Raw genomic sequence first — 12329 nt, 5'->3', positions numbered from 1 at the left:
TTTGGCAGCTCTTGAGCGACAGGCAAACATATCATGGTGGAAGGATTTATAAATCAAACCATGATCATGGTATAATCTATGTAAGCTTTAGTAGACAAACTGATGGCCGTTGACATTTTGCAGCCACAAAGCTCTCATGGTCTCGTACTTGGTTCCAATGCCTCTTGAGAATCTCTGCGCTGTTTGAAGTTATTAAGCTGATCCAACCTGTGGTGTTGCAGGAATTGAGAATCTGCAACTTTGAGCACCTTGAAAGACCACCATATGTAGTGGTGCTAAATAAGATTGACCTGCCTGAAGTCCACATGCAGCTTCAACCCTTTGTTTTCAAACGTCTTCCTTTCCGAGTATCTACATGTATTTATATAGAAGGCCTGTACTCTCGCTTTAATATATCAATTATTCTTTCAGGCAAGGAATAGGCTTCCATCTTTGACTGAAGAAATATCGAGAAATAGAAATGGTTGTGAGGAGGTACCTTCTGAGCCAAAAATGGTGTTAAAAGCTGCAGTTCATTCATTGTCCACTGATGATGACAGTACAGATAAGTTGTGTCTCCTCAGATAACTAATAAAGATAAAAGGGATCGAGAGATAGAGGACTATCCTTGTCCGCTTGCTGTTGTGGGCGTTAGTGTTCTGTAAGTTGACCATTTTTCCATCTTTAACATGGTATGGAAATCGTAGCACTTTACCTTCACCTTGCCCCATGGTTTTCTTTGATAATCTGCACCTTCATGATTGTAAAGAATGTGATTTCTTATAATGCTAGGTTTACAGGATTGAGTGTGCTAAACTTTGATCATAAATTACAGTTAGCATTGATGTCTTAAAATATTGCCTTTGGCAATTTATTCGGGCCTTGGATTTCCATGACAAATAAGTATCCTAGTAATGTGTGTGATAATCTCTTGTAGGAGGATTGAAATATGTTGGTTCGTTGTGAATTCTGTCCTTCCAACGTATAAATCATAGCCCTTTCCTTCTTTTCCTCTAATTTTCTCTGTACTTTTCTTTGTTAACCTGGATCTGCACAGCTGATGACAATAATTCATGTCTAGGATTTTCTAGTCAGATAAAAATATAGTTAATTTGCAGGATCATCTCTGGTAAGAGGATCAATATATCAAATCTATGAACTATACATAAAAGTCTTTGTTTTTTCCCGGGAATTTGGTCCTGCATCTATCTCATGGCTAATTTGGGATGAGGTGAATTGGAAGTTGTTTCACGTGCTCTTTCTTTCTTCTTAGCTTTCCCATTTCCAAGAGGAAGTAAAGAACTATGCATAAAAACTACCAAAGGCAAGTCTAACCCCTTCAAGCACAGCCCAAGATCTTGTCTAAGCTTACAAGCTTGCCTTACAGCCTTATATCAGCCTCGTTATCTAATGAGCTATTTCATGATCAAAAGCTCTATAAAAGCTAACAGCTGTGTACCATTGCATAGCAGCCCCTCCTTTTCTTTTCCCTGTTTTCTTTTGGGATTTTCATGAATCAGGTCCAATCCACATCCTGGCAAGATTTGGGAGTGATCTTAATTGCTTCGCAAAGAGAAATGTCAAGCTTACAGCTCTACACTGTACACAGGTCAAGAGCATGCCCAGAGAATAAACTATTGTATTTTCCATGATTATAGGACCTAGCACGATCCAAGGGCTGGTTCACAAGTCAGGTCTATTAGGTGAAACGAAATTGTTTTGGATTAAAATATATATATTTATTGACCAGTTCACTTGAGTTATGGGTTGACCCATTAAGTTATCCAAGATTGACCGAGTCAACTCCTCAAGCAATATAAAAGCAAACCCGGCCTATGCTTGGCCCCATATAAGCTACTCACTTGGTCGAACCATTAGCCAAGTTGAGTTTAATAAATATGTATTTTTTTAAAGTATCGAAATGCACTACAATGCAAAAAAAAAAAAAAAACAAGAAGAAAACAAATGCTAATTGAATTGGGTTCACTCCCTAAAGCTGTTCGTAGAGATCTTGAAGTTTAGTTTTTTATTTAAATAGGCAAGCTATACACATAGATTTCACCAAACAAAGTCATGTCAACTCACAAAAACAGCAAAAGCACTTCTAAATCTGTGTACAAGTGAAACTGAGAGCTATTTTTCAAAATAAATATATAATAAACCAAGAATAATATAGCATAAAGGGAAGATATACTTCTTTGAACTGTAATCATTCACGGGGGTCCTCAGCAGGTGCATCAACAACATGGAAGAATACATGAGTCCTTCTAAGGTGCTTTAGGAAATTGCGACCAAGACCCTGAAGGACATGAAAAATTCGGTTTTAGCAACTAGAAGCTTTAGATAAATAGTTGAATTAGATATGAAAACACAGCACCTTCCCCAGATGAGCGCCTTCTATAAGGCCTGACAAATCTGCCAATGTTGCTTCAGATGAATACATACCTGCTCCTAAAGTTGGGTCACCATTGTGGCATCCAGGGTTTGGCATCAATGTTGTGAAAGGATAATCAGCAATATCTGGCTTCGCAAGTGTAATGGATGCTAAAAGACTTGATTTTCCAGCATTTGGAAGGTCCCTACACAAGCAAGTTATCATCTCTGGTAATCTGAAGATTATGATAATGTAGTAATTAAGAGCAAGGTTGGTCAAAGCCACAGTAATCCAACAAAACATATAAAACAAATTTCCAGTTCACGATCTATTGCTTGTATCTTCTACAATGTGGAGATTTCAAAATATCCAATTACTAAAATTGTAAACCGCCTTGGCATATGCAAACAAACATGAAAAAATAAGTGAGAAACAACACTTACCACCAGACCAACATCAGCAACGACTTGTAGAATCAACTCTAGGCTGACCTCCTCCCCGGGCTGACCAAGAATTAAAACCTGCGGTAAATCATAAAGTTCAAGGCTCCTTTAGGATAAGTGAAAATCAAAAGTGAGTGGTGGTAAACCATAGATACTGTTGTTGTTGATTATTTTATAGCTCTATAGCAAAGTCTAGAATTCTTGTTGAGCAAGTTCTTTAATAAATCAAAACTATGCAGAAAGGCCTTCCAATAAAACATTTCGTGATATGAATAGAGAGTCATAATTATCTTCACAGGTACGAGTCAACAATCGACATTTCACCTTAGGGCCTCAGTTCAAGAGGTAATTGATTTCCATAGAGTTGTGGCCTGTGGGCAGGTCATATGTTGAGATCTTAGCAACAAAAATTAAAGGGCAAGATCACTAACTTTACAATTAGAAAACCTTCCAAAACAGATAAGCAAACGAAGAAGTATTTGTTTACCATATAAATAGGCAAGAAACCAAAACCCATTTGCAGATATCACTACACAGTTGTCCAATCCAATAATCATCCTTACATATATCTTAAACTCTTAAAAAAGACTAGAACACCAATAAAGGAACTGCAATCATAACCAGCAAGAAAACCATTCAAATGAGGTTCACTCAACAACTTAATTTAGCACGAGTCTTAAGCCCAGATACATTACATACATGAAACGGTGATAAATAAATAAATCAAAGGTTATGTTCTTCACCTTATCACTATCATCTCTCATCACATTCGTTGTTAAAGCCATTAATCTTTTCTTTCTACGCCCTGGGATTTCAATCAAACTAATCTGCCACAAAACCATTAATATCAATAATAAATTCTAAACTGAATACTGCAAAAATATATTAAACAGGACACCAACTTGCAATACAATTATTTCTCACCCCTCCTTGTCCACCCCTCTCAACAAGTATTTCATCACCTGGTTGCGCTAAATCAGCCAATAACTTCCCTCGTTTACGCTTTACAACCGTACCTATCACATTAATTAACAAGAAAAAATATAAAAACGAAGTAACAGACACAAAAAAAATTTTAATTATAGAAAAAAAGAATAAATACAATCCTTAACATACAAACCTACAGGCACAGGAATACGCAACGTCGAGGCAGCAAATCCATTATGCAATCGATAAGTTGAAACACCCATAGCATCAACATTTCCACCGCGTTTCGCATTAAATCTACTTTTGCTATGAAGCTCCGGTAACGAATCTTTTCCTTCATCAGCATAAATCACCACATCACCTCCATGTCCACAACCAGGAAGAATTAACGATCCATCAAAATCTCTTTTATACGAGCTCTAATGTCTATTCTTTTTCTCCTGTTTTCCCTTGCTAGCATTGTTGTTCTGATTAGACATATTGAGGACCGCGCCGTGGCCTCCATCTCCTGATCTAACGGTGATTATTACCTGATCAGAGTACTTGTGAGGTTCTTTGATTAGAGAATTAGGATTTGTCGTAGAAATTGTCTCTTTGGCTTTAGCAAGGCCGCAAGAAATTTTGCAGAATCTCAAGTTCGGAGTGTTTAGCTTGAGATTTTTTAAAACCCTAGAAAATGAGTGCCTGTTGGAGAGGAAATGGGAGAGGGGCAGCATGTCGTTGCCGGAGTGGAGGCTGGGAAGTGAAGGAGATGGAGTAGCAGCTACGGACAGGACAGCATCATCTGAAATTTTGAAAAGAGCTGAGATATTGTTGGCGGCTACCGGTTATATATAGACATGGACCGGTCGTGTTGTTTCTAATTTCATGATGTAATTTTTAAGTCGGTGTGGTTTGGCCCATTTCCTACTTGGATCAGCTGCGTGATTTCAAAGCCCAAGAAGCTGTAAAGATAAAGATAGTTTATTTTTATATTTTAAAAGTATTTTTGAAAAAATATATATTTTATTTTAATTTAAATTTTTTTTTTTCAAAAATTAATATATTAAAAAAAAAAGAATTTTGAACTTCTATTTGAGAATGCAGCCAAATAGAGGTTTACCAAAATTCAAAAAACAATTTGCTTATTTTTTTAATGTTTTTTTATTTTTTGGTTTGTTGATGACAGAAAATAAATAAAAAAATATTATTTTGATATATTTAGAAGTAAAAAATACTTAAAAAAAAAACATTGTCACTCTTAAACATTTTTCTAAAAAGCAACCACTACTATAATATCAAATGAGATCCAAGTAGATCATTCCCTAAGTTGTTTAACTAAGTAAATTGATGGTTAAAGATCATAGACTCGTCGTTTAGATTACAGGGTCACTTATCAACCACTTTTATTAAAACAATATTTAAAAAAAGAAAATTATTTATGTTAACCTACACTTAAATTAAATTTGAACAAATTAATCAAGTTTTTACTGAATTAATAATTTTTTCAATTCAACTACAAAAAACCAACTCGATAAGCTAGATTTAACACTATGGTTGAGACTTCTTAATCCCAAAAATATAAAAAAATTATGGAAAATTATATCATCATACACTTCAACTTATAAAAACCTTTTTTATTTTTGCATTTCAAACATGCTTTCAAAAAAATTAAAAAATTTCTTATTTTTTTTCTTTGCTTTAAATTTTTTTTTTTTTATGTTTTTATATCAATTTGATATGATATACTATGTCAAAAAAAATTTTAAAAGTAAATAAATATTTTTTTAATATATTTCTAAAAAAAAAAAATGTCATAATACCAACAAATATGAAGTTAAAGATCAGATTGCGATAGAATTACCTGATTCTTTAAAAATGAATGAGAAGTAAAAAATCCAACAAATAAGTTTCAAAAAAAAAATCTATTTTTTTAGGTTCTAATATGCCAGTCGTTTGCTTGTAACTGGCAGCCTCTGTAAAGTTCGTGTCTTGAAATATTTGTCGTTGGTTTCTCCCATTTGGATTTTGGACTGGATACGATTGCGAGGCGATAAGGTAAAAGGGAGACCAGTTTAGGTCCGACATTTTTATGGTGCCCCACTTGCGTTTATATCACTGAAAGGTAAACTAACACACCCGAGGAGGGCCATAAAGTAAATAGGTCCGCAAATGAAATGCAAAAGCAAAGTTAGCTCACCAATCCTCGCGATAGATGTGCTGAGCAAAAGTCTGATGCTGCCTACGAGATGATAATTAGCTGTTACCTCATCATCCCGTCCAAGAATGGCATGTATGTAATAAAGCCATGTTAGATAGAAAAAGCTTCAAACAAGACCTAGCAGTAGCCCGTACTCCAGGCAACTTGTAAACCAAATAGAATACTCTGCACTAAAAGATAGTGAAACCTCCTCCTCACGGGTAGGGCAGTTAGTCAAATGATGGTAACCTATGTTCTAATTACTAAAATCATCCACTGCCAGCATATGCAAATTTCCAACATCAACATTCCAGAATTACAATTCGTTTTACGGTGCGCCCTGTACACACCATATTACAGAAATAGGATTACAAGCACAGCAACCATTGGCAGTTCTTACAATCAATATTATGTTTTTTTTTTACCATATGCGAAGTCATGGTGCCATGAAATAGCGTAGCCCTTCCATCTCAACCTTGCTCCGCTAAACAAGACTTCCAATATCGTCTAATCAGAATTAATTTGACATTAGGACACAAAATAATCTAGATTCCTAGTCTCCAACATGCAAGCAAAAATTTACAAGCCATTGGATTGTCAAAACCATGGACAATGACAAATCCAATCAGCGCAGAGTTGAAACTCAAATGCACTAGTGCTGTGGTCAATCAAGAGGCATACCTCGCCAAATGCAGGAAGAAGCAGACACGGGAGTCAGCTTGCAGCCTACTCAGCAACTTTTACAGATGCAGGGGCGTTGATAACTGTTATCTTTCCATGAACAAACATTACACCAAAACCATACAGTGGCAACAAGATATGAAGTAGCCTTCATTACCTCGTCACCAGAATGTTTTAATCACTTCCAGAATCTAGCCTTTGAGAAAGTCCTTCAGAGAAAATGGTGGAATCTCATCCTATAAAAACACATACTAAAAGAGTAAAGCATCACTACACCTATAAAAAATTAGTCCTGAAGAAACTCAAGGACAGTTGAGATATCAGCAGAATAGCTAAAATCCTCAGCCTATAACGGTTTCAATGGGGAAAATCATTAACCATGACTTACCTTACCATGATCTTGATTTAAACTTTGCCTTACAACTATAGTCTGTTGTATCAGTCTTTCCACTGCTGTATAGCTTGGCAAGTTTCTATGGGCTGATATCATTCAGGACCAACAAATAAATAGAGAAGAGTGTGAATGATAATTATAGAAAGAATCATCAAATCAACAAGAAGCACATTTGTTAGTATGGAATCTTCTGAAAAAACATGGAACAAGGAAAAAAACTGCAGGAACAAACCAAGAATGGCTCGGTTTAGTTTGTCTGCAACATGCTGCCGGTATTCCGAGCCAAGCAGATGAAACATTGGTGATTTTTCTGGTTCCTCATAAGCAAGCAGAGACAGAAAGTCCTGCAGCAATAGGAAATGGTTTTTCATTTTCCAACAATATTAGACTCAAAACAGTAGCTATGCTTAAAGTGGTTTGCTCAGGAAGGAACATACTTCAAGCTTTTCAAGTAACTTCTGCTCCTTTCCAAATGGCATCAACTTGTTTTGAGCAAATTCCAAAGCTTCAGTGCTGTCCATTAGCATACAATGATTTAACATAAGTTGAATATATTCTTGTAAGTACACTTTTCTACTACTTACCACTTCTTAGCACTAACAAGCTCAACAAAATGAAGGCTCAAAAGATCAAAATGCAAGTCCTTGTTATTCTCCAATAAGTCACATGCCACTTGTTCTGTCAGTTCAATGGCCTTTAGTGCATTCCCCTCTAGGACACAACAGAATATCCCTGAGCACATAGCTTACGATTAGCACCAGTATAAAAAAGAATAGAGATCAGCAAAGGAACAAAGCTGAAAATCATTGTCAGATCATTTATATCCAAGAAAAAGTAGAAGCAAACTACTGTGGTAAAAATAACAGGATCTATGGTTTATCGCTACTGATATTTAAACAATACATATCATTGCATAGCAGTAGCGGAGCAATATCTACTCCATTCTTCCAATAATCTTCATGAAAACAGCCAACGTCACCAGAAAGAAGAATGTATGAAAAGAAGTTGCAATGGAAACAGGTAAGTGCAGCAATTAAGCATGGTAAATAGTGCTTTTTACACCAAACTAGGGCTAAGCAGCCAGTCCCCAAAACACACGCAAAAAAGACTACATAAATTCCTTTTCTTTGAATATTAACAAATTTAACAAGCTCGACCCATACCTCGTAACTAAAGAAGTTCAAAACTTTAAAGCTACAAGCATTGTGACTAAAAACATTGAAAAAAGCAAGTGGTCATGCTTTAAAGTTACAAATCCCACTTTTCTATCAAAAACTGAAAAGATTTGCATACCTTTTCTTTTCTCCATGTCCTCAATATAATCTGCAGGTTCTGGCATCCCAGTACAATCCACGAATGATTCCAGAGTTTCTCTATAACAATTATGCACCAGATAGGATAGCACAATATTGTGGATATCATTATCTTTGATACCCTGTAAATACATATAAAAACAACACATCCACACATTAGAAAATTGAGAATAACCCAGAAACCCTAATTAATATTAATACCAACAGTTGCTTCAAACAATTCGATTAATCAGCATCAGTAATACCCATAGCTATATATTCCCAACATTGCAAAGCAAGTAATGTAAAATACAAATTAGGGTTCGATCATAAGGAACAGTGATTGCTGGTGTAAAATTATAACGCGACTAGAAAGGAACGGGTGGTAATCTGAGATTATAACGATACTAAAAATTACTTACAATCTGTTCGTAGTGACGAGGATCAACGTCCATGGTTGACTGGGTTAGGAAGCTGATTACAAGTAGGCTGAGGAGATTAAGGTTCTGATGATTTGGTGGCGTTTGTCTTGTCGGTGGTGTTAAGATTTCTAGGGCTATCTTTACTTGAAGGAAATGGAAAAGTGATCAGAAGCAGCGAGGAGTTTTCAGTGCGTGTTTGCTTCAACTGCCTGTTCAAATTCTGAGTGGGATACAATTTATATTTTAAATTATTTTTATTTATAAATATATTAAAATAATATTATTTTTTATTTTTAAAAATTTATTTTTATATTATCATGTTGAAATAATTTAAAAATATTAAATATTATTTTTAAGCTGAAAAAATCAAATTTTAAACCAATAATATTTCGGTTGCATCGTCGAACACCACCTTTATTATTAAATATTAAATATAATACTAAAAAGTATGAGGAAAATATTATTTATTTGTATGTAATTCACTGTATTTTTTTTTATTTTGACCCTTATTTTTCCTTGGTTTATTTTTTTTTAATTTAGTTATTTATAATGTATTTATAAGGATTTAAGTTGATAATTTATTTTATTAAGTATAAAATTAAAAGTGTACGTAAGACATACTATTAGCATCATAAATTACAATAGTAATTCATTCTCTCTTTTTTTTTTCTTTTTTCATTTTAACCCTTTTCTTTTGGTTATTTTTTAAAATTTAGTTTTTTATATAATGTGTTTATAGGGATTTAAAGTTGATAATTTATTTTAATTTATTTTTTATATGATTATTATGACATCAAAAAAAATATCAATATTGGATTGGCATCATAAAAATATCACAACATTGTAGTGTGATCTTTTAAAAAAAATATTTAGTTTAATAAAAAATAATTTTAAAAAAAACTAGGTTAATTCAATAACCTGGTTTGTAAGTTTGGTGAAGGAAACCCCGGTTGCCCCAGTTCACCGATTTAGTGGTGGTTTTTTTTTTATTAATTGATTTTTATTATGTGATCGTTTATTTTTTAATCATGTATTAAAAAATATATTTTTAGAAAAAATACATGTTATTAAATTTTAGATAGTTTATGGGCCTATTGACAGGTCTAACGAGTTTATTTAAAAAAAAAATATTTTTTTTTATTCCATCATTCTTATGTTGTGTTGATTGAGAATTAAGTTTTATAATTTGTTTTGTTTTACTTTTTACAAGGTTGTCATATTATTAAAAAAAGTTTCAGTATTAATTTGATACTCAATTTTATGATTATTTATTTTTTTATCATGTAGTTAAGTAAAAAAACTAATTTAGAAAAAAAATTAATAATTCCAATGGAGTTTGTTACTTGATTTGTGGGTTTGGTATGTTGATATTAGCTACCTAATTCACGGATTTAACGAGTTTATCCATCAAACTTTATATATATATATATATATATTAGTTTTTGTTTTTTAATTCTTCTGATTGTTTTTTTTTTTATTATTATTCTTTAATATCAAGGTTGGTTGGGAAATAAAATTAATGGTTTAATTTTTTTCTACTTTCTATATGGATTATCACAGTTTTAAATAAATATTTTTTTTTTAGGGTTAATGCTCAATTTTGCAAGCATGTAATTTTATTATAAAATTAAATAAAAATAATTTTATAAAATTTTAAAGTTATTGAACTAACTAGAGTTCATGGCATAGGTCATAGAATGACTAAGGTCAATTTAATTTGGCATTGTCTCAGTAAATCCAAATTTGGTAATAAAAAAATATTGCCTTAAAGTTTTTTTAAAAACCATATCATGTTTTTACCAGGTTATTTAAGCTATTCTTAAACCTATTGAATTAAATGATTAATTTTGGATCAGTTTTCACATGATTTTTTTATAAATAATTGGCAGCAATGATATGCAAAAAGTAGAGGCTAATCAATTTTCCAGTCTAAATTATTGAATTCTGTTTATAAACATGAAAATTACTTTTTTCAGACTCTAATTAGCAAATAATAAAATAACAAGTGATTAAGTAATCTTCGAAATGCTAGTGGAACATATTAAAGCACTTCATGTATGTGTTTAAAAAAAAAAAGTCATCCATATAAATTTTGTTTGGCAAATTACTTGGTCTTTTAGCCAAAAAAATATAAGTTCTAAAAATTTGATTTTTGTTAGTTACCCATTAAAATTTAAGTCCAAAACTCTCAAACTTACTTGAAAGAGAAGAAAAAAAATGAAATAACCCCCAGCTAAATTTGTCACTCAAGGAATTGGAAAAGAATTCAAGAACCATAACAGTTAAGAAAATTCTAAAAAATGGATATGATATATATATATATCCAATCAATACAGATAAATTAAGAAAGAAAAAGACAAAAAAAAAGAGAGAGAGAGAGACCAACCTAAAAAAGATGCAAAGAAATTGTCAAGAAAAAAAACAATAAAAGGATAAAAATTGTTGAGATATAAACCCATAAGCTGTGGTCTTTCTCTGGCCATGTTATTTTCTACTCTCTTTTTTTTTTTAGTTTTTTTTTTATTTTGCAAGATGTAGGATGTTGTATTAATATTTTAAAAATATTTTAAAAAATAAAATTAAAAGGGCATTTGTCCCCTCTTTTGCCCCACGTGGCTCCACTCTTGGGAAAAATTGTATGATTAACTAAATAGTCTTTTTTTTTTTTTGCATTGCTCTAAATATATAACTGTGTTTCAAATTTTAATTTTAGAAAATTTAAAATAACCTGTTTTTTATTAATGAAGATTTTTTTTTTATTCTGCATGAAAAATCCATTTCACAATAATTTTAACTAAACACATGTTTTTTAAAATATACTGTTATTTTACAACTAATTTTTTAAAAATATATTTTTTAAAAATCACAAATACAAAAACCATCACAATACCAAACATATTATTAAAACACAATTGCATGATATGAAATCCAAACCCCCAAAAAAGAATAACATTGAAAGTCAGGTTGAAAATCTAGAGGGAATTTATAAGCAAACAATCAAAGAGACTCCAGAGTAATAGGAAACCCTTGAGCAGTCCAAATCGCCAACTTGCCATGGTATGTATTTGATAAAGTGATATATAATGTTTTTTAATTTAAAATATTCAAGATAATGTTTTATATTATCTTTAAATTTTTCATATTAATATATAAAAATCATTTAAAAATATATAAAAATAGAAATTTAATATTCTTTTAAAACAAACAAATAATTTAAAAAACACTCCAGGAAAAAAAGCTTCAACAATACCATATGGATACTAGTGTGACAGAGCGGGCAAGACCGAGCAAAGAACACAAGCATCGCCTTTTATTTCGGGCTATCAACGCTTGACAGAGATTCAGAAAAATACCGGTTTGCAATGATTTATCCACTCAACGGTACACAGAGAAATAATTATAATCATCATATATTCCGTCTTATTTTTATTTTCCGATGAGAGGGTGCCTTTTAAAAATTTAAAGGTGCATTTTTTCTTTAAATTAAGGCAAACCTCTAATTAGTCTCCCGACTGTAAACTAATTGTATGCAGTCCTCAAACTACTAATCTTATCAAATAGGTCCCCTGAGTATCATATATTTTCCAACTTGGTCTAAAGTTCAAAGCCTTTGTAGTAGCAGTTATTTTTTAAAATAT

General features: G+C 32.3%; 1 protein-coding gene and 1 pseudogene across 4 annotated transcripts; both read right to left on the bottom strand.

The window, feature by feature from the left end:
* Window positions 1–1922: 1922 nt before the first annotated feature.
* LOC118062270 (probable GTP-binding protein OBGC2) lies at window positions 1923–5790 on the bottom strand (annotated as a pseudogene).
* A 389-nt stretch (window positions 5791–6179) lies between these two features.
* Window positions 6180–8908, bottom strand: LOC118062094 (uncharacterized). Of its 4 annotated transcripts, none has more exons than XR_004689705.2 (8): window positions 8692–8908; window positions 8271–8412; window positions 7562–7709; window positions 7415–7490; window positions 7210–7321; window positions 6972–7063; window positions 6584–6819; window positions 6180–6396 (listed from the first exon to the last, which is right to left on the bottom strand). XR_004689705.2 is itself a non-coding variant. In XM_035075776.2 (7 exons), exons 1-7 carry the CDS (start codon window positions 8722–8724, stop codon window positions 6820–6822), a joined length of 618 nt encoding a protein of 205 aa, XP_034931667.1. In that variant the 5' UTR covers window positions 8725–8908; the 3' UTR covers window positions 6180–6819. The 4 variants fall into 4 exon arrangements, 2 of the variants coding, with proteins under 2 accessions (XP_034931667.1, XP_034931666.1); XR_004689706.2 differs by having other exon boundaries at window positions 6180–6386; XM_035075776.2 differs by having other exon boundaries at window positions 6180–6834.
* Window positions 8909–12329: the final 3421 nt, after the last annotated feature.

The sequence above is a fragment of the Populus alba genome, chromosome 5 (assembly GCF_005239225.2).
Source record: "Populus alba chromosome 5, ASM523922v2, whole genome shotgun sequence".
Classification (NCBI taxonomy): Eukaryota; Viridiplantae; Streptophyta; class Magnoliopsida; order Malpighiales; family Salicaceae; genus Populus; species Populus alba.
The sequence above is the reverse complement of the archived record's forward strand: the minus strand, read 5'-3'. Positions and strand labels throughout refer to the sequence as shown.

Excerpts from the sequence above, each read along its gene's own strand:
- LOC118062094 (XM_035075775.2), bottom strand. The coding sequence starts at position 8,724 with ATGGACGTTGATCCTCGTCACTACGAACAGATT. Across the intron at positions 7,322-7,414 it reads AGTTACTTGAAAAGCTTGAA|GACTTTCTGTCTCTGCTTGC; the intron begins GTATGTTCCTTC and ends CTATTGCTGCAG. Across the intron at positions 7,064-7,209 it reads ACTAAACCGAGCCATTCTTG|CCCATAGAAACTTGCCAAGC; the intron begins GTTTGTTCCTGC and ends GAATGATATCAG.